Source organism: Argiope bruennichi, chromosome 2 (assembly GCF_947563725.1).
Source record: "Argiope bruennichi chromosome 2, qqArgBrue1.1, whole genome shotgun sequence".
NCBI lineage: Eukaryota > Metazoa > Arthropoda > Arachnida > Araneae > Araneidae > Argiope > Argiope bruennichi.
Window position 1 is genome coordinate 122,186,602 of NC_079152.1, and position 27,619 is coordinate 122,214,220.

A 27,619-nucleotide genomic window follows, 5' to 3' on the forward strand; every position below is an offset into this window, starting at 1 on the left:
TCATACAAAAGTCATTCTTCAAAAAATAGAAAATGATTAACAGTCAATTACCTTAATTTTCAATAAAAATACAAAACCTTTCAACGGATCACCTCATTAGTGGTTATAAATTTTGCTGCAAGAATTCCTCCCGCCCCTTGAGGAGGAAATGTTCGAATTTTTTCCCCCCCATATTATGACTGCATCCTTTAGAGTATTAACTTATAATGAATGCATTACCTTTATTTTGTGAATTCCTGTTGAAATATTTAATATGATTGCTAAAATAAAAAGGCATTAAATTTTAAAATTCCGAATTTTCCTCATAAAAATGGCACAGTTTTTATAATTTGTTTTAATTTTTATAACAATATTAGAGGTTGACACACACACTCACAACAAAAAATAGATTTAAATATAAAAACTTCGTTTGTTAAACTCATTTAAAAATTACACAAGTGATAGTTTGAACAGATGTTATTATGTCAAATCATTACCAGATAATAGAATAATATTTGAATTGGTATTCTTTTCTCTAAACATTCACATTAGAAGACATTTGACACTAATAGATTTAATGGTTCACACACATGGAGAATTTTTAATGACACTGGCTATTAACTTATGATCTGGTCTCTAAATACAAAAGTATATGTTCACAAAAATGGTCTTCCTTCTGAACATGAGCAGAGAACAATAAAAATAGTTTAAAATAACTAATTTTTTTACTGAGATTTATGCCTTCTCTTTCAACAATTCAAAGATATTTGGGAGGAAGCAAACACATACCGATATGTTTAGAATAAAAATGGAAATAACACAGTTTTAAAAGCATTCCTTATGGCTCTATAAAGGCTATTGATGATATTACTATGTTTAAAGTCTAATATTTTCTTTATACCATCTTAGATTTGAGATATGCCAATTTTTAAAATGCTACAATCAGATATGACTACAGAGTGACCTACACTTGATTTAAAGTTCATTGAATAAATTTTGTAAACTTATATTTAATAAATAATATAAAAAATGATAAAAAATAAAAACAAGTCTTTAATTTTATAAAAATCATTTACAAGTAATATAACATTAAATTTAAAAGTCCTAAGTTTCCATGTCACTTTCTGAATCACTGGATTGGCTTTCTTCTTCTAGTGAACTTTGTACAACCTGAAATATAATATGTATAACATATATTCTATAATCAAGGTCTTAAAAATTTATTAAATGTTCCATACAAGATTCTAATTGAAAATAATTAAGACATATATTCAGTTGAACATTACCAGTATTTTATAAACATGATTAATATTCCCTCATATTAGGATAAAAACAAAATTTATTCATACATACTATTTTGAATAAAGTGTTAAAGTTGAAAATACTGATCTGATCAAGGAACATACAAGTATTTATTTTGTTTCATGGCAATTAAAATTTTAAGAATTGCAAATTAATTGTAATTAAAGTTACTTTATCAAAATATATTTCACAAGATGACATTAACAATGCAATGCACCATCTATTCATTTGAATTTCTCTGATGATACAAAGCAATTAGTTTAAGGTCTATAAACAGATTAGGTGTGAGAATATTACAAGCTGTTCTTGCAAGAATAAAATACGGCAATAACTTACTTCTTCATCTGAATTATTTCCAGAAATATCTATATCATCATTTTCACTTTCATCAGATGATTCTGAAATATAATAAATGTGGTGAATTATGAAAATAAGTTTAAGAACATTCACTGCATTTCACTTTAAAGCACATTCCAATACTGATCACGATTATATAACATATAATATTTTCTGGTTATGATAAGTATTTTTCAGAATTTTAAGAGGAAATGCATAAATATCTTAAGACAAGATTTCTGAAACAATGAATTACAACTTCAAGAAGGAGCAACGAACAGTAACACTGGTTCATATTACAATTCTGGATTGAATTGCAGGTTGTAAATGTTTAAAACCAATTTTTTTTTAAATTAAAAAAATTAACTTTGAAATTTTTTTTGCACCTATAAAGGAGTTGCAGGAAAAGAAAAACACTTATACAGTAATGATGCAATGCAAATCATATTCAAGACTTTTTCTTAGTTTGTTATAAAGAAATTTGTTATACGCAGCATGTAGATCTTTACCTGATTCATATTCTACTAAAGGCTGTGATGATGGATCTACTGAGTCTGATGTGTTTGAATCAACCTGCAAGAAGTATACAGTGTGAAAATTAAGATTCAAATATAATTAATAAATCTTCAAAGAGTAACATTCGAATTATGTAAATACTTATTAGATTGATGCTTGAAAAATACACTTTTATATATTTAAAATACTATAATTCATCAAGATAAATTATAACACTGAATGGTAAGTCTGTACCCATTTTTTCATGTAAATCAATGTTTTCATTTAAAAACATGTTCATATTTATTTTATTCTGTGAATTAAATAGAAAATTTAAATATGATATAAAATAACTGTTTTTCAATATTAACTTGTATCTTTAAAAAAATTCACAATGTGCAAAAACTATTTAATTTGCCATAAAATAATTAAAATTATTATTTTAGCATGAAAATAAATACAAAAACAATGATTTTTTTTATTCATTCACACATTTCTTTTGATCATTTTAGATAAATAATATAAAAATAATTTAGTCATTTTACATAAATTCAAATAAAATCATCTTAAAGGTTCTCCAATTAGATTAACATTAACACATCAAAAAAGTACTTAAATGGTAAAAGAAAAATATGAAATTAAATATTATTCACCTGTGAAAGTAAAACATTTAAACCTCCTTGCAACAGTCTCATTTTTGAGAAATTTTCAATTCTAGCTTCAATGAGTTGGCTAACTGGACCTAAATATTCATCTATGTCTTTGCACTGAAAAATATAACAAAACAATTTATATTGAGAAACTTAAATCATTTGACAGCTATACAAAATTTCTAATTTTTAAAGTATACATAGTGTTACGAATTCTGTAAATTGGTGTAATTTGTCTTATGATAATGAATGTTATATGTATCCCATTGTATTTCAATAGCAAGTCGCCAAATTGGCGAGATATTGGCTCATTGGCGATGTTTTAGGCAACTAATTTTTTTCGCCAAATTTGGCGACATTTCGCCAAGTTTGGCGACGGAAGTTGGAAACCTTGGCGACAGAGAGAATTTTCTAGAGGGATCCTGATTTCTTGAATTCTCTCCAAGGTTCTGGATTTTTCTAATATGACATAACTTCCTGTTAGTGACGTCACTTCCGGCAGAGAGCATATAAAAACAAGCACGAAAGATTAGGAGTTGTATTGGAGCCTTGGACAGCAAGCAAGCTGTAGGCTGGTGACTGAGCTATTGAATGCGCAGTGTTATTCTTGTAGTCTTCGTTAAATAAATAGCTTTATTTATTTTTTTAAAAGGATTCTGCTTATTGAATTTACTCTAAGCACATCGCAGGAAATTCGTAACAAATTGGCGTCAGAAGTGGGATCGAATAGTGAAGATAAAGGAAAATGGCTGATCTTCATCGAGAATCTCTGTCGAAACTCACTGTGGCCGCATTGAAAGACGAACTGTCGGCGAGGAATTTGCCCACATCAGGACTGAAAGATGACTTGATCGAACGTCTTCGAGAAGCTCTTGAAAGAGAGCAAAGTTCTGGTGGTATATCCGACAACGTTGGTGAAACGAATGAGCAGAGTAAGAAAGCTGCGGAAGAAAAGCAGAAGGAAGAATCCGCATTGGAAGACAAATTAACGCAACTTTTGTCATTCATGACAGAAATGAAAGCTGGACAAGTTGAAATGAAAACAGAAATGAAAGCAGGACAAGTCGAAATGGAAGCAGGACAAGCAGAAATGAAATCTGAGATGAAGGAAATTAATAACGCCGTGAAGGTAGCCAATGCTAAAGTAGAGGAATTTGAAGGAAGATTAGAAGAAATGGAAAAGAAATTTGAGAAATTGAAGCAAGAAATGGAAGTTCAAGTTACTGAAGAATCAAGAGAGTCCTATGAAACTCCTCAAGAATTTGGATTGGCTGCTGCAAATCAATCTCAAAATGCTCGATATATGCCTGTTGTCAACAGACCCTGTATGAAATTACTGCCGTATGACGGACAAACATCTTGGCAGGTGTATAAGACGCAGTTCGCCATTGTCGCAGAAGCTAATGGCTGGGATCCAATTACCAAAGCTCGCCAATTGGCTTCTTCTCTCCAAGCCGAAGCTGCAGATATACTGAGGACCATTCCCGATAATGAACAGTTAAATTTTGATGCTCTTTCAAGTGCCCTAGAGTTGCGTTTTGGCGAGAAATGCCTGAAGGATTATAGCCGACTTCAGTTAAAGACTCGCCAACAAAAACCCAACGAAACCCTTCAAGAGCTCGCAACGGACATTGAAAAGCTGTCCCACCTCGCCTTCTCCGATTGTCCTACTGAAGTAAGAGAGACTTTAGCTGTGCAGTATTTCGTCGATGGCGTCAGAGACGTAGAAATACAAAAGGCACTACGAATGGCGGAAACTAAGGATCTGAAGTCCGCTTTAGTCTACGCGATCAAGTTTGAAGCGGCACAACAAGCATCGAGAAGGGATCGTCACTTTATCAGAGGTGCGGAGGTGAAACGAGATGAGGACCCTTTACTTAAAGTTATGACACAACTGTTAGAGGAGTTCCGGGGGATGAAGCAGAGGTCTGGAGAGGAGACAGGCAAATTTAAAAGAAACAACGCCCGTTGCTGGAAATGTGGAGCAGAAGGCCATCTCCAAAGGCAATGCCAGGCTCGCCAAGATCAACGGCCTAGGAGCCTGTCGAGGAATAATACTCAGGAAAACTAGGTAGTGGCGGTCTCGCGGGGCGGAGGTTGCCAGAGAATGAAAAGCCCCATTTTGAAGTGTTACAAATTTCATCAAGCAGCGAGAATGGACTGTTTATTGAAGCGAATGTAAATGGATTTCCGTGTCGAATGGTCGTTGACACAGGGGCCAATGTCACCATTTTGCGCCAAGATTTAGCACAACAACTTGGCGTAAAAATTCTTCGGACACCGCCCTGCGTTACCCTTCAGACCGTGAAAGGGGATAAAATCCCCATTATTGGCAAGATGCATATAACAATTAAGTTTGGAAATGTGTTATATGGCCATACCGTGTTTGTAGCCGAAATCACCGCCATTTTTATACTCGGTTTGGACTTCTTAACAAAACATAATTTTGTAATTGACTTTGAGAATAATGTGCTACGCTCAAATTCGGAAGATGTAGCGTTATTCCAGTTAGGAGCTGTTGAAAGAGAACCGTGTCATCGAATAACTTGTAAAAGTGATATTACTATTCCAGCTCGAATTGAGATGCTTGTAAGAGGGGCCGCTGAGAAAAGTCAAAACTTTCGACATGGTCTAACTGAATTTCCGGACTCTGAAAATTTTCCAAAAGGTGTATTGGTTGCTTCCGCACTGGTAGATCTTTCGAAGGAAACTGTACCAGTCAGAGTTGTTAATCTAACTGGTAATCCTAAAACAATCAGGAAAGGCGACGTATTAGCAACATGTGCTCCAGTCACCTGTATACAGAAACATCCCGAAATCATGTCGAAAAAGCCTTCTAAAGAACTCGAACTGAATCTGTTGAAGCCCACTGAATTGAATGAGGAACAGAAAAGTGTAGCATGGATGCTTATTGACGAATACGAGGAACTGTTTTCCTGTACATCTGGTGACCTCGGGAGAACGAAATTGGCTCAACATCGAATTGAAACTGGGAATCACTCTCCTATTAAACAGAATCCCCGAAGACTACCAATTGCTAAGACAACAGAAGTTAAAGATCTACTAAGGGACATGCAGGAACGAGATGTCATCGAGCCTTCGTCGAGTCCCTGGGCTTCTCCCATCGTGTTAGCCCGAAAGAAAGATGGATCTACGAGATTTTGTGTAGACTATCGACGGCTCAATGATGTCACAAAAAAGGACAGTTATCCACTTCCACGAATCGATGACACGTTAGACATTCTTAGCGGAAACAAGTGGTTCTCTACCTTGGATTTGAAAAGCGGTTATTGGCAAATAGAGATACATCCTGAAGACCGTGAAAAGACAGCATTCACGACAGGAGGACAAGGACTTTGGCAATTTAAGGTCATGCCGTTTGGTCTCTGTAATGCACCAGCTACCTTCGAACGCCTCATGGAGACAGTGTTGAACGGACTCACTCCTGAAGCTTGCCTTGTTTATTTAGACGACATCATCATTGTAGGGAAAAGGTTCGAGGAACACCTCAGCAACCTAAGGAGAGTATTTGAAAAATTGAAAGAGGCCAAATTGAAGCTAAACCCCTCCAAATGCAACTTATTCCGTCACGAGGTGAATTATCTGGGTCACATAATTTCTGCTGATGGTGTTAGAACTGATCCACAGAAAGTGTCAGCTGTAAAAGACTGGAGGCGCCCTAATGTGCATGAGCTTAGAAGTTTCCTCGGTCTGTGCACATATTACAGAAGATTTGTTAAAGGATTTTCTTCAATCGCGAGACCTCTCCACAGGCTGACTGAAAACAAACAGAAGTTCTTGTGGACAGACGAATGCGAGGAAGCATTTAATAGCTTGAAGGCGGCTCTAACATCGTCTCCCATTCTAGTTTATCCGGATCCCGAAAAGCAATTCATTCTTGACACGGACGCAAGCCATAAAAGTGTCGGAGCAGTTTTATCCCAAGAAATTAACGGCCAAGAACATGTCATCGCATACTGGAGCAAGTGTCTTTCAAAGCCTGAAAGAAATTACTGCGTCACCAGAAAAGAATTACTGGCCATTGTAAAAGCTGTTGAGAACTTTCATAGTTATCTTTACGGTCGGAAGTTTCTGCTCCGAACGGATCATGCGTCCCTGAAATGGCTTTTAAATTTTAAGAACACCGAAGGCCAGATAGCTAGATGGATTCAGAAACTTGAAGAGTACGATTTCGAGATCAAACATCGCAAGGGGTCCCTTCATGGTAATGCTGACGCCTTATCAAGACGACCATGCTCGAATGCTTGTTCTTACTGCACTACAGTCGAGAAGAAATATGACATGATAACACCTGTCATTCGTCAAATAAAGGATTCGGTATCGACACAAATAGACCGTTGGAGAGATAAAGAAGTCAGAGAAGCTCAACTTACGGATCCCGACATAAAACCTATCTTGGAACTTCTTGAATCATCTAGCACTAGACCCAGTTGGCAAGATATCTCCAGCTATCGTCCGGATAGCAAACGCTATTGGGCTCTCTGGGATTCACTCCATATTCGTAATGGTGTATTATACAGAAAATGGGAGTCTGAGGATGGCAAAACATCAAAATGGCAATTAGTACTCCCACGATCAAGAATACCGGAAGTGTTGGAACAATTACACAGTAGTCCAACCGGAGGTCATTTTGGAATATTGAAGACCATCCAAAAGGTTCGGGAGCGGTTTTTCTGGAGCAAAGTAAGAGATGACGTAGAAAGATGGTGCAAGTCCTGCGATGCATGTGGGGCCCGAAAAGGACCCAAAACACGATGCCGTGGAAAATTACGGCGCTATAATGTAGGGGCACCATTTGAAAGAATCGCGTTGGACATCTTAGGGCCTCTCCCACGTTCAAATGATGGCTACAAATACATCTTAGTTGTCAAGGATTATTTTACCAAGTGGCCCGAGGCTTACCCGATCGCTGATCAAGAAGCTACAACAGTTGCCGAAGTATTACTGCAGAACTGGATTTCTCGCTATGGGACGCCCCTTCAGATGCACTCTGATCAAGGCAGAAATTTCACTTCTGCTGTATTCAAGGCACTTTGTGTCCTTCTTAAGATTGATAAGACACAAACTACCCCCTTACATCCCCAGTCAGACGGCATGGTTGAGAGATTTAATAGAACGATCTTAAACCATCTCTCTATCCACGTTTCCATGAATCAACAAGACTGGGATCGGAAGCTTCCTATGTTCCTGCTTGCCTATCGAAGTGCCGTCCATGAAACCACTGGATTCACTCCCTCCCAGATGCTCTTCGGTCGTGAACTCCGTCTGCCCTGTGATCTCCTGTTTGGGCGCCCTCCTGATGTGCCTTCTTCTCCTGAAGAATATGTCCATGAACTACAGGAACGTTTAGAAAGTGTGCACGAGTTCGCCCGTAATCGGATCGACATCGCAACGGAAAAGATGAAGACCAGGTACGACACGAGAGCTACAGGACATGAATTTCACGAAGGTGACAAGGTTTGGTTTTGGAACCCGATTCGACGAAAAGGACTTTCTCCAAAGTTACAGACAAATTGGGACGGTCCATATACAGTCCTAAAAAGACTAAATGACGTTGTGATTCGTATCCAAAAATCTAAGAACTCAAGGCCTAGGGTAGTGCATTGTGATCGGCTGGCCCCTTATTTTTGTAACTCTAGGGACGAAACTAGCTGATCGAAAGAGCCACTTATATGCTTGTATGTAACTGTGTACTGTCGACCATTGTATATACTTGTAAATAATTTTTACCTATTCAAGGATTGTACTGCCCGGGACGTGCAGTCCTTGAGAGGGGGGCAATGTTACGAATTCTGTAAATTGGTGTAATTTGTCTTATGATAATGAATGTTATATGTATCCCATTGTATTTCAATAGCAAGTCGCCAAATTGGCGAGATATTGGCTCATTGGCGATGTTTTAGGCAACTAATTTTTTTCGCCAAATTTGGCGACATTTCGCCAAGTTTGGCGACGGAAGTTGGAAACCTTGGCGACAGAGAGAATTTTCTAGAGGGATCCTGATTTCTTGAATTCTCTCCAAGGTTCTGGATTTTTCTAATATGACATAATTCCTGTTAGTGACGTCACTTCCGGCAGAGAGCATATAAAAACAAGCACGAAAGATTAGGAGTTGTATTGGAGCCTTGGACAGCAAGCAAGCTGTAGGCTGGTGACTGAGCTATTGAATGCGCAGTGTTATTCTTGTAGTCTTCGTTAAATAAATAGCTTTATTTATTTTTTTAAAAAGGATTCTGCTTATTGAATTTACTCTAAGCACATCGCAGGAAATTCGTAACAATAGTTTATTTCAAAAAAGTTCATTTGACAAGTTCCATACAATTTCATAATTAAAGTTTAAAACAATTTTGTGCTACTAATAAATTTATAGCAAAATGCAGACACTAGTACATTATTCACTAAATCTACCATGCAACAGGAATCAGTACTTTATACTTTATTTGGACTGAAGAGAAGAAGTTGCTTACTATTGCATGTCAATAGATAAATTAATAATTAATTAAACTGCGTATTGTATATTATATATATATAGGCCTATAATTTTTAAATTTAAAAATATATTTTTTGGTTTATCAGGCATACCTTACTTCCTTCTTTTTTATAAATAAAACAGGTTTTCATGGGATGCAAACATTCAGAAAAAAAAAAATCAATCAGTATCTCAAATAATTTTTTAATTATATAAATGGGAAGAAAAAATAAAGGCATATAATAAAGATATTTAAATCCCAGATTCTGCTTTAGTCCAAAATCCCTTTAATCTACAAAAACATATAGTATAACAATTTCACAATATGAAGTTAAATGGAAATAATTTATTTAAAGCCATATTGCACAAAATAAAATTCCATGACTTACAGACATCAAGTAAGGCAAATGAATTGTGAGTAAACCAGTTAACCACCTTAAACATGGATGATTTCTAAAAAAAAAAAAAAAAAAAAAAAAAAAAATTGAAATCTCGCATTTTGAAACAAGTATATAATGAATATAAAACAATACAATATAATCAATATTTGTGACAAAACTCTATGTTAATTAAAATAATGATCTATAGTCATACCTAGGCTCCTGCTTGTTTAGTCTTTCATATAGTTCTTTCAATACTAGTAAGATAGATTGTATAGGAAGTCGTTTAACAGTATTCTGAATTACAACTGTATCTCCACATTGCAAGACAGTCTAAAAAATATGTTCATATGTTTAACAAATTATTACAAATTAATTACATGCAACAAATATAAATGCATTCTTATATGACCATTATAACTTATCAACAATAACCAATATATCATTTATCAATATAAAATCCTTTTTACATATCTCTAGCACTTTTGCAACATGATTTACCTAAAAATATCAAATCATCTACCAAAAGAATAAAAAAGTTATACACTTGGATTTCGTCCTTTATTTATTATTATTTTGAAAATTGTGTTAAAATTGCAACTTGTGTTTTATAGGTTTGAGAATAATTGTAAAAATAACTTTATTTTCCAATGCTATATTCAAAAATTCATATCATTAAACACGATTTTAAAAAACTTTAAAATAGCAAAACATCATTCATTCTACTTAACATTTTTTTTATCGGATATTGAAAGCAATCACTGCAAAATAGTCAAATTAATATTTCTTGAAGAAATCACAGCAAGCTTTGTAAAATTGCAAATTAAAGGTTTCAAAATTTGTTTGAAATGACTTTTCAGTATCTATAAGTTTCTATTTATTAAAAGGAGGATAACAAAATTTTATTTACTGTCAAGATTAGTAGGATGATATTAAAGTATGTAAATTTAATTTTCTTCTTTGATTGATTCTAATTACTTTTACTTTGCACATTCATGGACAGTATGGTTTTAGCAATAAAATATTTGAAATGAAATATTTTTCCAATCCAGAAATACAAATTATGAATATACCTTTCAACTAAAAAAACAAAAACAAAAGGAAATGTGATATTTTTTAGTTGTCACACCCGCTAGGATATTGTTCTGTAAATATTTTGAAAGAAAAGTAATTTTAACTCAGATGATAAAAATATATTTCTAGTTCTGTCTTGTGAATGTGTGAGTGTTGTCAGAAACACAAAACTTTTATCATAAGGATCATCATTTTATCATAATATATCTAGGAAAATAAATTCATTTTAAAAATTTGTAGTTTTATTATTTAAACCTTATCAGCAAAAACACGATAAACTATATCACTGATTTAGACTAAATCTTATAGTTTCCTTCAGCTTTTAGACATAAAAATGAGATTTTTGAAACTCAATACTTAAAAAAATTTCAAGTTATATTTTTGAAATTTCATAATTTATTTATGGTACTTTACTTAAAATGTCAAAATTTCACAGCTGCTAGGAATTCCTTTTTGTTAAATGAATTTGAATAGAACTTGCTTAATAACAGAATGTTTATTAATTATTAATAGAATTATTAACTTAATAAAAAACTTTTTATTTCATTATTTCTTTTAATCATTAGATAGACAATGGCACAGTTCCATTTGAAAATATATTTTTTCTTTGTTGTTATAAAAGCATTAATAATCTTTAGCTTGAACAATTTAATCATTTTTTTAAAATCGTATCTATTTGCTTTTTAACAGAAAAAAAAGTTTATAAAAAAACATGAAAATATCCAAAACTAAGCACAGGCTGAAACAAATTTAAAAATACTTTCTAAAATTTACATATTTATTCATTTTACAAAATTAAGTTAGAATTTTAAGTAAAAGCAGGGCAAATTGAATATTATGAAAAGTTTTAAATTATGTACTACTAAATAAACTGAAAGAATATTCCAAATCAATAACAAAAACTTACATTTAACATATTATTATCTTTACTTTGAAGCCCTTGTAAAAGAAGATGCACCATACTGTCAGATTTGATGGCTGGTTCTTCAGCTAGATTTTTAGGAGTTGTACTGAGATCTAGAGCCTTCAAGCGTTCTTCCATAGGTAGCTAATATAAAAGAGAAATAACTGGGTAACACTTGATTATTTCATGCAAAATTTTTGTTACTATTTTTACTATTTTTCAGCTATTCTGAAGCATCATCTAAATTATCTAATATTCCATACTTGAATTTAATACTTCGCATTCTCATCACCCATACTTCATTATAAAAATCATTAAGGAATTGTGATTCTTACAGTGTCAAAAAGACCATTAAATTGTAATAAATTGTTTTCTTGATAATCTTTTAACAGCATCAAGTGATAAAATTTTGCAATTAAGAGTTCATGTCTGCACAGATATGAAAATAATGACTAGTGAGAAAGTGTCTTTTGTAGAATTTAATAATTTTAATTGCATTATGAAACACAGTATGTAATTATAAAGGAAATTCGATTTTGCAACTATTATTGCCTGATGAATTACACAATGAGTGAAAGCTATATATTTTTTTTGGCAATCGGTTTATTTTTTATAAACACATATTAATCAATATAAAATGAAATAATAAAAAAGTATAAAAAGTCAAATAACAAAATATAAAAAAAAAAATTGATTAACTTCTTCCACATCAGACTGTATTATATCAAAGTATACTTTCAATATCACACTGAGTAGGAATACTTATTGGTGAAAGAATACTGCTCTGTTTGTAATCATAAATCTTAAATTTTGGCAAGAAATCTAGATATCCTATCAATCAGATGAGTTTTTGAGAGAGAGGCAAATTATAGAGCATTTAAGATGTACAAATGTCAATATTTATTTTAGATACATAAGTTTGTAATTAGAACTATCCTATGATAGACACCCTCTCACTTTCACAGATGTTGCCAATAAATTCAATAATCAAATTTTAATATTTATTTGGTTTATCTCCTATTTTATGAGGGAGCATTCAAAATCATTTTTTTTCTCTAAAGAAAGTTATTTCTTTTTTTGCAATGACAAACAATATTCCATCACATAGTGAATTCTGTGGAAATCTTCCTCTTAGGAATGTTATCGCTTTCTGCTCATCTTTTGCTGTCTAAGCATCAGAAATGTTTCTTATATCCCTAGTTAGATGTTGAATCACTTGAAGAATATGTCATTTCATTTTTCATAGAAGTGACAACCGTTAACTTTGTCCTTGCCTTAATATTGCTGATTTTGTTTATTCTGGGTCAATGGGAAAGTCTGGAAAACTTTAAATGATGAGTCAACCAAATGTAAAAAATCCACACAAATATATAAAGAAGTTTGAAAATATGTATAATAAATTTCAAGAAAATGTATTGATTTTCATTTTAATAATCTAAATAAGAACACCATATTGCAAAATGACATTTTTAGAAAATACATCCAAAATCTTTGCATGGTTATTAGATATTATTCAGACAGACAGGCATAAAGTAAAAATAAATAGCATTATAAATGTTAAGTTATAAATAAAAGTCCTTAAAATATGTCAAAAAAAGGAGGGAAGGCATTAAGACTAGGAATTTAAAAATAATACACAAATTATGTTTTCATATATAAGTTAACAAATGAACAAAGAGAAAAATATATTACTTCTCTGATATCAACATTTTTCTGTTTTCTTTTCTTTGATGCACTTTCTGTAAAAGTCACATCAGTCATATGGCCAGGAGCAAGCATTTTGACATTATTAGGTTTTTCTGCGTGTTTTATCTAAAGCAAATAAATAAATAATTAATGAATTAATTAATATAATTCAATAGAAAAAGTTAATTTTTTGCAAGTGGTCCAAATTTTTTTATTTTAAATGTAGTAAATATGTCAAAAATGAATACACAAGGACAATGAATAGCAGCTAAGTATGTAAATAATGAATTGGATACAATGTTAATGTACACTTGAAATTTAAAAAGCATATCATCCACAAAGTGCTTTTAGTGCAAGATTTTTAAGTACTTTGATCTAAAAATTTTAAAGCAGGGAATCCTTTAACAACAATTTGATAACAAGATATTAAAACATTCTTGAGTAAATACAGTAACTGTTAAATTGCTGCAATGAATTTAGAATTCTTTTGTTGATATCACAATAAATCTGAAATCTGCAAATGATGCTTGAAAAGTTTCAAAATGTGAAAGTATCTTTAAAGAAATAGTTAAGTACAAGTAAAAATATGCATGTATAAAATATTAATTAAAAATAAACAATAGTACACTTAACTAAAAAAAAACAAAAAAAAAAACAGCTACAATATTCCAAACTTATATACCTTAAAATTAAAAATATAATTACCCTTGAAATTGAATCTTCTATTGAAATGGTCGATGAAAATGATAGATTTCGAATTAAAATGAGGTCTTTAGATACATCCAAGATATTCTGAAATATTAACAAAGATATCAAATTATATCCACTTTCCTAAAATATATTCTTGTGTCACTTATGAAAAAATAAAATATATCACTAGTAAAGTTCAAAACTTACTATTCTTTCAAACACTGGCTTTATGAAACTTCCATAAGTAATAAGACAAGAATCTAACCCTTCAGAAATATTAGCCGCTAATATTGGGATAAGATATGGCTTTGAAGATGAGTTGTTAGCTTTTGAAGCTATCTGTATTGTAAATTTAGGAGACAAGGGCTTTTTCATTGACCTTTAATGAAGGGAAAAAATTGTAAAATATTAAAATAAAATAGAGAATGGACAGCATCATTTATCAATGTACAAGAGATAGAAAGGCAGGAAAAGAATTTCAAGATACAATATATTTAAAATGTTATGTCTAACCTTACCCATTCAGTGTGTGTTCAAACAAATGAAAATGGCCATCTTTTGTGACAACAGACATCCTCAAAGGCTGAACAAAAAGAAAAGTTATGAATACACAAATAAAAAAAAAAGTATTAGTTTTATTAGAAATACAATTAAACTTTCTTTTTTCCAGATTTTAATGGTAGTTTAAAAATCATCAAATAGTAAAAATATTTTGTACTTATTCATATTACTATTTAACAAAGTCAAAAATGCTTTATAAAAACAATAAAATTTAGAGTCAATAATTTATTTATCTTTTCAGAAGTGGGTAGTAATTATATCTAATATTACTCAAAAAGTATCAAAATCACATATTTTTTTAAAATATTGTATACTTTCAAAACAAAATGCTTAACAAATTTTGATGCAGTATAAGAAGAGTAAATAAATAAATAAAAAAATTAATAGCTATAATTTTGTAATGTTATTGAATTTTGTACATTGTTTCATTTTCTGTAACTAAGCATATTATTTTCTAAAATATTTAATATCTCCAAATCTAGACATAAAAGATAAGGAATTGGTCTCTTGATGCAAGATTAGGATAAATTCTGAATTGTTACAAAGTTTTCACAATTTTTTAAACTGTACAATGGAGTATTTAAGAACATAGTTTCTTTATATATTAAGTCATAATAATAATAATAAAAAAACAAACTTTGATTTTTCATTTTTTTTTTATATTTATGGTTAAGATAGCATTAAGAAGAAGCAATCAGAGATGAACATTTCTTGCAACTCATCCTTTATATATATATATATAGACACACACACACACACACACACACACACACACACACAAACAAACAAACAAACAAACAAAAAAAGAATCTGGCTTGAAGACTTTTTCAAAGGTCACCCTCAGGCAGAGATTCAAAAAAAAAAAAAAAAAAAAAAAATTTTCTGTGAGGGGATGCAGACAAGAAAGTCTAATAATGATTCCTCCTGATCCGAAAATCCCCTGAAATTAGGCCTAAGAGATATACTATTTTAATAGAAAGGACAATGCAAAACAACAAATTAGGAAAAAAAAAACTACTAATAAGTAAAAATACAATAACAAAATATTTCTTACTTTAGATTGGTTATATATATTGCTATTTTCTCTCCATAATATACACTGGATGTATAAAATATACTATAACTCTTTTAACTCTTTTTGCAATATATAGGATAAGCAAACAAAAATCCTCTAAGATATTCAGTTAATAATCAAATGAATTCAGTTGTAGAGTCATTTACAAAACTAAATGACTCTATTTGCTATATATATGTAATATTATTTGTTGTGAAGCATGATGCAGTTTGAAGACAATGAAGATACTTTTAATTTCGTGACGTCGTTTTATTTCATTTTGAGGTCTTAAATAACCTATGATTTTGATAGGGAAAATATTTCTTTACAGTGCCAATGTATTATGAGATTTCGATAGGGATTTTCATTACACGGTACAAGGTAGGGGTGGACAAGGTAGGGGAAACACAGGGAGATTTTAAAAAAGAATTTGCTTGATCAGCGGTATGTTATCTCTTCACGCGTAGTGTGGGAAAGTTAGATTTTAGCTGATTCAACAAAGCTTCTCTTGAATTAATTAAGTAGACAGTGGAATTGGATCACGAAATAAGAGAATATTTTAGAATAATGTTACTATGGGCTAAATTAAGATAAAATCTGGAAAATTAATTAAATTGAATATATATATATATATATATATATATATATATATATATATATATATATGAACATGTTTTAATTCAGCCAGGAATTTACAGGATCAGTTGAAGTATAACAATTTTTCTTTTAGATTACAGTTCAAATATTAAGTGAGATGACAGAAAATTAGGGAAGTGCATAGCACAATGAACAAGTTGAATAGCTTTGAAAATATTAAAAGCTTATCAACTTTGCAAAAACCTTATCAAAACACTTTGTTGAAGGAATTGTTGCAACTAAATTAAGAAGAAGAAGAAAAAAAAAAGTAACAAAATAATACTTATAACCCAGTTGGTTGCCAAAGGTGGTTAATATGATATTTAATTCCATGTAAGGTAATACAATCAAAATGCAAAAGACATTTCAATAATTTATACTTTTAAAACAATTTTTGTAACAAATAATCAAATGGATTTTAAATAACTTTACCCCTTTCTTTCTCAGAAGTATATCAATATTTCCTGGTTCACTAGTCGAAACAAAAGATGAGATAATTCCTTTGGTATTGTTTTCATTCAATTGCCTAAAATTAGGTAATCATTCAATAAAATATTTCAATACAATTTAAAGAAATAAAACAAATATTTACTTCTCAAATTAAAAAGTTTAAGACAATCCTTTTAATAAAACTGAAGTGCTCAGTAAATATAACATTACACTAATACATAAATAGCAGATAATATTTTCTCTTTTTGGCTTATAGTTATTTTCAAAACAATTAATCAAAATTCTTTTAGTTTCTGAACATATCAATATTAGAGATTTCAAAAAAGACAACCACATTTATAGGCATTTTCTTGTTGGCTATCCCTCAATGGTAAACATTAACTATATTTTACAGTCTCTTATTTTAAAAATGTCATTAATCTCTATTTGAACAAGACTTTCAACATTTTTACTACAAGATAATACTGAATTGAAAACCCTTTGGAGACATGTATATCATATATGCATCAGCCAATTGATGCATTGATTCATTGCTGCTTTTGTTAATCTACTAGATGAGTATATTATATTTGCTTTCTCAATTGTACATGTTAAATTAGAATTTTTTTTATGAAGATTCATGTGTCAACTCAAGTTAATTTAACCGAATCTTTAGATTATTAACCTTTTCAATTTTGGTGATTTGTTTACATACACAAGTAGAAAATATAGAGCACATACAACTCAAAAGGTGCAAAGCTGTGGATTCACATGATATAAATATTGGACAATTCTTGCTGCCCCCCCCCCTTTTGAGGAGAGGAGAGCAGAACTATTGTCTAGAGAATTCCAATTTGCTTCTTTTGATAACAATTTTTCTTTTTTTGACAGGTTAAGAATTAAGTTAAAATTATAATGAATAAATAGATGAAGAATGCACTTGAATGATAAACGAGTAATTATTCTGATAATCAAAACTTTCTAGATTTAAGCAACAATAGTAGTTTGGATACTGAAATTTTGTGAGCAATTGCATTGAAAGCTTACATGGGACTTTATCCATGCTTTAAAGACTATCACACATTTCCTCTCTCTCTGACTAAGTTCTCTATAATATTTACATAATATATTTCATATTTATTTTGTTTAAAGTATATATAGATAAAAGTTATGCACAATGTTTAATCAAAATAACCCAAATATTTTAGTTTTAAATGTCAATTAAAAAAAAATCAGAATGTCTTGGTTTTCTACATTTATGATCAAAATTTTTGCTAATTATAATAGCAGAAAAAAAAATTATTTTAAATGAATTTTTTCAAAAGTTAGGTTTAGCAATATGAAATACCCTATTCTCCATGACTATTACCCTGCAATAATGTATTATTCCCAAGAACAGTTACACTGATATGAACAGTCATATGATGTCATGGGAAGAGGGTTTACATGGTATATTTAACATGAAAAAAGTTAAACAGTATTCCAGAAATATTTTAATAAAAAAAAAAAAAAAAAAAAAACAGCTTTTACAAAAGCCAGGTTTTGAATAAAATGACAAATGAGCCAAGTTTTGAATAAATGACTTGTCTAGAAAGCATTAATTTTTTTTTCTCAATTTCACAGGATGATACTGCTTAATATAAAAACAACATGCATCAATATGTTCAATGTTATGAATGCCACCAATGATCTGCGTGCAAAAATGTTAAGAATTTCAAGAATTTGAATAAATATCAATACTTATAAATTTTCCATTATTACAATGATGTAAAGAAATTATTGCAGTATAAAATTCATAAAAGTAGTTTCATTTATACATAAAATTAAAAATCTATTGTTCATGCATATTGCATTGTTAGCATTGAAGCACTCCACAAAACAAAAGATTGAACCAATACAGTCACTAAAAGATGCCACAATTTCTTTATACAGTTTTTTGCAGTTGTCTTCTTTAGTTGTTTTGAAATTTTTCACAGCATATTTAGCAAATTCATCACAAAATTTTAACCTTTCACAATATTGCTTTTAATTTTGTTGCGGTTTTCTCAACCAGCTTTAATGTGAAGAATGCAAATCTCAAATGAATTATCACATTTTGTTATGCTCAATGCCATTGATCTCCATCAAACAAATTAATAAAAATAAGATTAAATACAATTCATTTATCTGTTGTATATAATATTTCAACATTATATGTACAGCATAATAAAGAACTCAGTGCAGAACCACAGGTAACTCTGTAAAACTTGCATTCAATATGGTAAATAAATAAAATAAAGAAATTTAGTTCCAGCATGAGAAATAAACAATTTACTCAAAATATAACTAATCAAGTTACACATGAATAGTTGCAATTTTATGCAGACCACTTTTTAATCGATTTCTGAAGCTGATATATTTCTGATATTTTCTCATTTACATTAACAAATGAAATCTAAAATTAAAGTTTTTAATTACTTAATTTGTTAAGACAGTGTCAAGTATCAGCAAGGGGGGTGGCATATATACCCAATCAAACAATCTAATTTAAATGTTGGCTTATCAATATCATCACAAAAACTGACTTTCAGAGTAGTAGGGGAAAAAAAAAAAACTTTTTATGAATTTAATGTTATTTTTTGGATATAAGATGTTCATATGAAAACAAATAAAATCTACATAGAAATTCACAGAATCAAAAAAATTAAAAATGGTAATTGATATTTTCATTTATTAAATTATTTTTCTACCTTTTAAAGAGCAGAAATAACACTAAAATGTTTATTAAAACCAGCACAATAATATCTATTAATTATATATAAACAAAATTTTGATGAAGAAGAAAATGAGCAAAATCTTCTATTTACCATGCATTTATCACCCTATCCCCAATAGCAGCAGATAAAAAGTGTTCGCCTAGTGATTTGTCTCGTGTAGGTATTAAGAGAAGACGGTGTATTTCGGTTGAATGACCTCCAAAACTCTACAAAAGAATTATAAATCACAACTGAATTATACTAAAATAAACATATGAAACATTTATTTTCAACAATATAGGTAACAATGGATTGAATTATTTACCTTAATGACACTCTTTTGTTTTATATCCCAAAGTTGTATAGAATTACTAGCAGAAAGTAAACGGTTTTCATCGATAACACATATGGAATATACAGCAAATTTATCTGCTTTCCATTTACTATAAAAAAGATAAAGAAAATATTTAGCATAAAGAAATATTGTATTTTGAGAAGGCAATAGAAATTTAAAAAAAAAAAAAAGTGTCTGGAACTATAAAAAATAATTACAGTATATTGATACTTTTAATAATAAAAATTAGAAAGCATAAATATGTATCTTAAAATAAAGTCTAATTGAAAGACAAGACCTATTATGAATTTTTCAGATACTTATAATATAAACCACACTCCAAATGTATAGTTAAGTTAATAACATAAAATAGATAAATGCATTTATATATCTACTGTGATAAATGATGATGGTGTTGAATTATGTGTTGAAAATTATTTATTTAAATATTAATATTTAAAATAAATTATTTTAATAAAGTAGAAGAATATGTGAACTAGATTGTAATATTTGAGGAAATACAATAACTTCTCAAAATAAATTATAATGTCTACTATGATAAATGATGATGGTGTTGAAAATTATTTATTTAAATATTAATATTAATATTTAAAATAAATGATTTTAATAAAGTAGAAGAATAGGTGAATTAGATTGTAATATTTGAGGAAATACAATAACTTCTCAAAATAATAATGTATCTTTCAGAATAAAAATTAATATAAGAAAACATAAGATCACTTAACTATAGTTCCTGACTTTTTATAAGATTTGATTAATTAATAGTTTTTTAAAAAAGCCGATAAACAAGAAGAATGAAAGATTATCATACACAAAGCATTTTCTCTTAACTTATTTAACTACTAAATACTAAAAATATAGCTAAATTAGATAGTTTTAAATTGAAAACTATAAATTTTGGTAGGGAATACTGAATAAGGAACATGATAATCCTAGAATTATAGATTCTGGGAAATAGCTCAGTTCACGCACACACAAAAAAATTCCATATCATAAATCAAAATTAACAATTTTTCACTAGAGGCAAGGTGTAGATAAATTCTTCAACATCTGAAATTAGGACTGATTAAACATTCTTTACAGGCATCAAACGAGAGTTTCAAATGGCACTAAGCCACATTTTAATATTTTGATTAACAAACACATTGAAATTCTTTCAAATAAAGATTTAAATTTTCATATACTTACGATTTTATTTTCCCAGAACTGATATCCCACTGAATAATATGCTGATCACTGGAACAGGTGAATAAAGAATTTGTGACATAATGCCAATAAATATCATTCACAGCCCCAGTATGGCCATTTGCCTATAAAAGTATTAAATTAAAAATTAAGTTGTTAAGTCTACTGAAGTTAATAAAATATTTTATATTACATTGCATACTCAGAAAAAAGAATGAAAATGGAATTTCCAAAGCGCCATTCCTATTTAACAAATGATAAAAGTAGAATTAAGATAACAATGGGTAATTAAGATAACTTGGGTAAATTTTTAAAAAAATGAAGAAAAAAGAGGAAACAACAAGAAAAGGTTTACATTCGGTCAATGCCATAAAACTTTTTCTGCACCTAAATTGAAAGGTACAACAATTTATAACTATTGATTAAATGTAAATTTACTTACTTAGAAACACTTTATGCAAATTAATGTTTATGAAGGAAATTAATCTCTTCAGGATGAACGACAATATATGTGTGTGCACTAGATTTCCTATAAGGTCAAACACAACATCGTTGCATTATAGTGGAACTTAATCAACAGGACAATTAACAAATGGATGCTCAGGATTTGGAATGAAATGTTTTTATTAGGTGGATTATAAGTTCATGTTTCTTTTAAAAGACAGGTGTCATGTATTAGAATTTCTCCCTCCAACATCAAATAGCAGTTATGAATCACTGGATTTCCCAAGTATAAATATGTGTGAAGTGACTATTCATAATTGTTCCTCTCATTTGGGAAGGAATGCTATGGAATATATTCCAATAAGGATTTATACCAATAATTTAGTGTTAATTTGTGTACTTGCAATTATAGTAATATGTACTAAATTTTTAAATTTTAATAATATATAAGAAGTATTTTAATTAATGATTATAATTGAAAATAAGATATCTATTATACATTTAAAAATGATTTATTTTTATATAAGCGTTTTTAAAACGTTATTATACATTTATAGGAAATATAATGCATATAAAGCTTAGTAGGAGAAAATACTCCAGCCCATATGGCACTTAACAGGTCTCACTGTGTACAACATTTCTTTCCAGACTCATCTATTCTGAAGTATGTGGGGTTATAATATATAGACTTCACAACTGAAAAATACCTATGGCAGAATATACATAACATATAAACTGATTTTAAAAAGCAGATTCCATAAAATCCTACAAATTAAAAAAATTAATATAACTACTACTTATTATACTTATTAATTAACTACAGGTTTTTTTTTCTTTACTAAATAAAGAGAGAAATTAAAAGCAGCATTTAAGCAATTCAAATAACAAGTATAAGAAAAATATAACACGAAATATTCAAATATGAATTTCAAAAAATTGGTTCTCAACATATTAAACAGATTATAAGTATAAAACATACAAGTAAAGAATAAAGCTCAGCATTTGTGAAACTATACAAAAGGATGTCTCCAGTCAAAGTGCCCATGGCAATCAATTGAAGGTCTCCAATAACTGCTAGTGATTCATTTTTAGACTTCTTTGGTAAATTCTGAAAGAAAAGTCAGACAATTAAATAAATCAAATGGATATAAATAAAAACAGTACAAAAAATTTAATAGAAAACATAGTATGAATTTATATAATTATTTGCCATCCTGTTTAGATGGAACAAGATTTTAATTATAATCATGTTTAAAATATATTTTGTCACCTAATTTTCTGAACAGCATCATGATTATTTCCAGATAATGGACTTTCTAAATCCACCAAAAGAATATTTTAGATATATGTCTATTATATATGTTTTCAAACGTCAAATTGTAAAATATTGTTGGAGATGCATCAAACTTCACGCAAAATTATTTTTGTCCTAGATAGTTCCAAACATATTCAGAATTTCAAAATTATAAACTTTATTTGCAAATTAAATTATATTATCATAATTTTATTTACTAGAATAAATTGTATAGTAAAACTTCCCACTGTTCTTTCTAATGGTATTAGTATATTTCTTATTGCTAATATATTAATTTATAAAAAAATTGCACAATCAAAAATGACCATCATTTTAAAATTCTCTAATTACAGAACAACATAGCAATCTAAGTAAACAGCGTAGAAAGTATATAAATATCCAAAATCATAATCAGAAAATCATTTTGGAATAGCCATAATAAATTGAATAATTTTTTAATGTTATTCAAAAATGATAAAATATTATGCTAATGAATGTGACTGTTTTTGAAAGTGAAACAGAGTTAAAAAATTTTGCACAGTAAGCCAAAATAAATTTTGAAAACATAGCATTTTTTCTTTCAGACCCACCTATTGTGTGCCCATGGTGAGAACACTTCGAACCAAATGTCTTTGTTTATAACTATCGGTATAGAGACAGGTTTCGGTAGGGAAGACCCATTTCAAATAAAAGGAATCAGAAGAAAGTCTGGCAGTTATTTCTTTTTTGGCATCAATTTGAAGTGATAAAAAAGCTATTGATCATTTGTCTTTTCACTTTAGACATACATGCACATGTCTTTATATTTGCTTAGCTTACTTCTTTTATACTTTATTAGCCTTTTCTCCAGTTAATATTAATTGCATTTCATTAAATATTAATTCAGTCGGATCAGAATTACTGTACGGTCACCCTTGGCGCGATTTTTTTAGATTGGCGATAAATCTTTCTATATGGCAATCCCCATCCGACCCGACAACTAATTATAATAGGGTAATTGCATTAACCCTATTGGTCAACTGAATATAGCCGCCATTATTTAATTTTCATTCGACCACGTTGCACATGTGCTTTTTTAATCTTCAGCTCCCGCGTTCTTTTTGTGATGGCTGCTGCATGGGGAATGTCTGAGGTAGGTACGAAAATGTTTGGTGAGAATGATGTTATGTGGTATGATGAGAATGTTAATTTAAGGTATTTGTATGGACTAGATAAAGGTAAAGAAACGTTTGAATTTTGTATGAAAGCGGGTTTGATTGCGAATAAATATGAGTGTTGTAAGTGTAGCAAGGACATGAAATTGGTTGAAAGGCATGATATAAGTGATAGTTTTGAGTGGAGGTGTAAATCTAAGGTGAAAGGACAAATGCATGACGTCAAAAGGAGTGTGAGAAAGGGTTCTTTTTTTTTAATTGAGTAGAATGGCATTGAATGAGATTTTAGTTCAGGTATATTTGTGGGTGACTCAAAGTAAGGTTGATTTTAATATGAAAGAAAGTAAATGTTCTTCTAAGACTGTGTGATTATTGTTCTTATTGCTGTGAGGTTTGTGTGGTAGAGATGATTGAAAGTAGTATGAAAGTGGGTGGAAGCGGCGTGACTGTTGAGATAAATGAAAGTAAATTTGGAAAACGTAAATTTAATTGGGGAAAACGTGTGGAAGGTAAATGGGTGCTTGGGGGAGTTGAGCGCGAGACGGGCAAATGTTTTATGAAAGTTGTAGATGATAGGACGACTGATTCTTTGTTAAGTGTTATAAATGAGTACATTCTTCCGGGTTCGATAATAATTTCAGACTGCTGGAAGAGCTACGATTGCCTTTCTAATGAAGGCTTCGTGCATCTGAAGGTTAACCATAGTGTTAATTTCAAAGACCCGGATAAAGGTGCCCACACTAATACCATAGAAGGAACGTGGGGGGCAGTAAAACGTGCTATACCAGCAAGCAAAGCCAAAACACAACTCGATTATTATTTAGCCGAGTATGTGTGGCGTAAAAAGAACAAGCACATGTGCAAGAAATTCATGGCATTTATTGACTCTATCATTCGTATTTACCCTCCTCAAAGAGCCGGAAGACGGAGCATTGTCATCAAAGTAGAGACAGAGTGAGGTGGAAGGTAGTGAGGGGGGAGAGCGATATCGGCAAATAGGAGAGGTATGTTTATTGTTCATTATTAACGATTTCAGCGATTTGGCCGCCATTTCATTTTTTTCCGCAGGCAACATTTTCACTACGCTGTTTTCTTTAAATCTCGTTTATACAAAAAATATCCATTTTGGCGAGATTTTGAAAAAGTCGCCAAGAGTGACCGTACAGTAAATTTTTACCAAAAAATAATACTATGGCACAAGGCAAATTTTAAATTTCAGTACCTTCATTCTATTGAATGATAAGATTGTGGATATCAATAACAAATGTAAAGTTTTAAAATTTTCAAGCTTTTCATTCGTGTTACGGTACAAATGGGCTAAAATAAAGCATTAAAATAAAAATTAAAAGATAATTGTGGGATTTTAAAAGCACAACCACGTGTTCCGATATACAAAACTGTACATTCTTTTATATCAACAAATTTAAAGAAAAACACTATTAAAATAACAAAATTTGTATCATTTTTATATACAAACAGAGAAATTTACCGAAATAGTGCGAGAAGGTCCCCATGTAAGTGTAGTACATGTTGCCGTCAAATGCGAACTTGGAATGAACTCTTGTTTTAAAGTCCCTGTAGATGTCTCCCATATTTTTAAACATCCATCAGGACTTGAATATGCGAGATATTCTCCTTGATGAGAGAATGCTATAATGTTCCGATATAAACTCATTTTAGCAACTAAAATTTTCTATACATGCAATACTAAGTTCATTTGCTTCCCATGTGCCAACTGCCGACACATTTGTTGATGTTGTTATTAAATCTGTTGCCAGTTGTGTAGTTGCTTCTGAATAGAAATAATATATAAGTTGATTACGATGAAATGAAGAAATAATAAAATTTATATGCAGTCCCTTACAGTAAGAAATTACAGTAATTAAAACACTTAATATTTGAGGCAAAAAGAATAAAAGTATGATTCTAAGAATAATTTATATTTTTAAGAAAAACTTCTTGGGCTTACATTAAAAGAAAGATTTAAAGATATCATACATAGAACCAGTGTAACAGCACAATGAATCAATATTTTTTAATTCTGTAATAATAATAATTATTATATATATTTAAGAAAAATTTCGGATATATTCTTAAATAACTATAACCTGTTTTTGTTTGAGCATAGCGTCAAAAAACGTCTATTTGATTTTATTCCCAAAAGGCGCTATATATTGAGCATATCACGATTGTTTATTCATACTCACGACTCATAATTATTATCATCTAGCCGCCATTGGCGAATAATTTCAATTAAATCTCTTATGTATAACATCATAACAAATAATTTCTGTGATTCGGATGAGAAACTCTTTTCAAGCATCAAATTATCTTACATATGCTATGTTCAATGTATATGAGTTTTTCTAATACACACCAGCCCTATGATTCGTATTATTAATAGCGAAAACGTCCGATTCATTCGTCTTCCAACTTTCACAATACTGCACCTTACTTTTTCTTTTATTCGTCATGTAAACTACACATATTTTAAACAGCTTTTTTTTTTTTTTTTTTTTTTTTTTTGGTTAGGAGTGGGGGAAATAATAGCCACAGGAGAACACCAACCTTCCAAAGAAATAAGGCAGATTGTTGAGACTCTACCTGAATTTCATTTCATTCAGTCGTTTCTCCGCTGATAAGATTCAAAGATGTGGGATCGTAATGTGAAATAATCCACTCGTTATTAATCTGACTCCATTTTATTATCTCTCTAACTATATACAATTCTATTTACATGCTATATATAATTTTAAAAATGCTTGCTTTTTTAGTTGCCATATACAAAAACATACATTGGTTTCGCGCGCAGTTAATTCTGATTTTAGAGTTGTAAAAGCAAGTTATAGCTCTAGTATGATTAAAGTTAAAATTAGTTTTTAGCCAAAGGCGCTCGTAACACAGATACTAAAATCATAGGAAATTACTGAACCGTATTTTGAGAAGCATCACCTAATGTTGAAGTAATGCTGTGATACATATTCGCCCAATTTGAAGTAGATAAAAACAGTCTTGTACCGGGCGCGACTTAGCCTAATTCGGGCTCGGGGCAAAAACCTCTGTTTGAGCCCCCCTCTGCCTCACTACTACAGTAATGAAGAACGTTCATTAAAGAAGGAAACGTAAAATAAACTTTCTATTCGATTTGGGGGGCCCTGGGCAACTGCCCCTGCCTTAGTCAGGTCCTGGTCTGGTAAACAAACAAACGTGCCTCTTTACTAATAATAAAGATGAAAGTGAGTGTTGGCGCTTTAAAAGTCAGATTACCAAACAAACCAGACTTACAACTACCAAACTTTATACATATATACTTTTGGGGGTAGGGATGTACAGCTCGGAGAGATATTTTTGAAATTTTTGTTAATTAAAAAGTAAGAGAAATTATAGCAATTTCTTCCGAAAATTTTATAATAAAAAATAATTTTTACAACATTTTGAAATTCAAAAAATTATCTTTTCAACAACATCAATTTTTTTTCTATTTTTAATTAATCTAATAAAACATTTTAAGCTTATTAACAGCAATATATATTTCATGCTGAAATAAAACTCCCGCCGCTGGCATTTTCACTATTAATATTTTATCCTGCATTTTTTCCATTGTTGTGATCAAGATTGACTTATTCTTCCATCTTGAGAAATTTGCAGTATAAGGCATGCTTTTAATAATTTTTTTTTTAAAAAAATATTTTGTTGTAATTAGATTTAAATTCAAAATTAGGCAAAGGTGGAGAAATTTTAAAGTGCTTCCAATTCAAAGTACTTCTCTTTTTCATGTGACATAAT

General features: G+C 30.3%; 1 protein-coding gene across 1 annotated transcript; it reads right to left on the reverse strand.

Annotated features, from left to right (window-relative positions):
• Positions 1-1,012: 1,012 nt before the first annotated feature.
• On the reverse strand, positions 1,013-25,588 carry LOC129958703 (WD repeat-containing protein 43-like). The gene is made up of 17 exons (XM_056071355.1): positions 25,323-25,588; positions 22,365-22,493; positions 20,945-21,066; positions 19,727-19,844; positions 19,513-19,628; positions 16,670-16,763; positions 14,505-14,569; positions 14,194-14,365; positions 14,002-14,088; positions 13,303-13,422; positions 11,614-11,754; positions 9,847-9,965; positions 9,642-9,705; positions 2,766-2,879; positions 2,127-2,190; positions 1,618-1,679; positions 1,013-1,149 (listed from the first exon to the last, which is right to left on the reverse strand). The coding sequence occupies exons 1-17, from the start codon at positions 25,506-25,508 to the stop codon at positions 1,084-1,086; spliced, it is 1,839 nt and encodes a 612-aa protein (XP_055927330.1). The 5' UTR covers positions 25,509-25,588; the 3' UTR covers positions 1,013-1,083.
• Positions 25,589-27,619: the final 2,031 nt, after the last annotated feature.

What these genes read in the sequence shown, in the direction of transcription:
- LOC129958703 (XM_056071355.1), bottom strand. Translation starts at nt 25,508, where the DNA reads ATGAGTTTATATCGGAACATTATAGCATTCTCTCATCAAGGAGAATAT. An exon ending in CTGAGCTTTATTCTTTACTT is followed by an intron (nt 21,067 to 22,364) that starts GTATGTTTTATA and finishes ATACTTTTATAG; the next exon opens with GCAAATGGCCATACTGGGGC. An exon ending in TTTAGTAGAATATGAATCAG is followed by an intron (nt 1,680 to 2,126) that starts GTAAAGATCTAC and finishes ATTATATTTCAG; the next exon opens with AATCATCTGATGAAAGTGAA.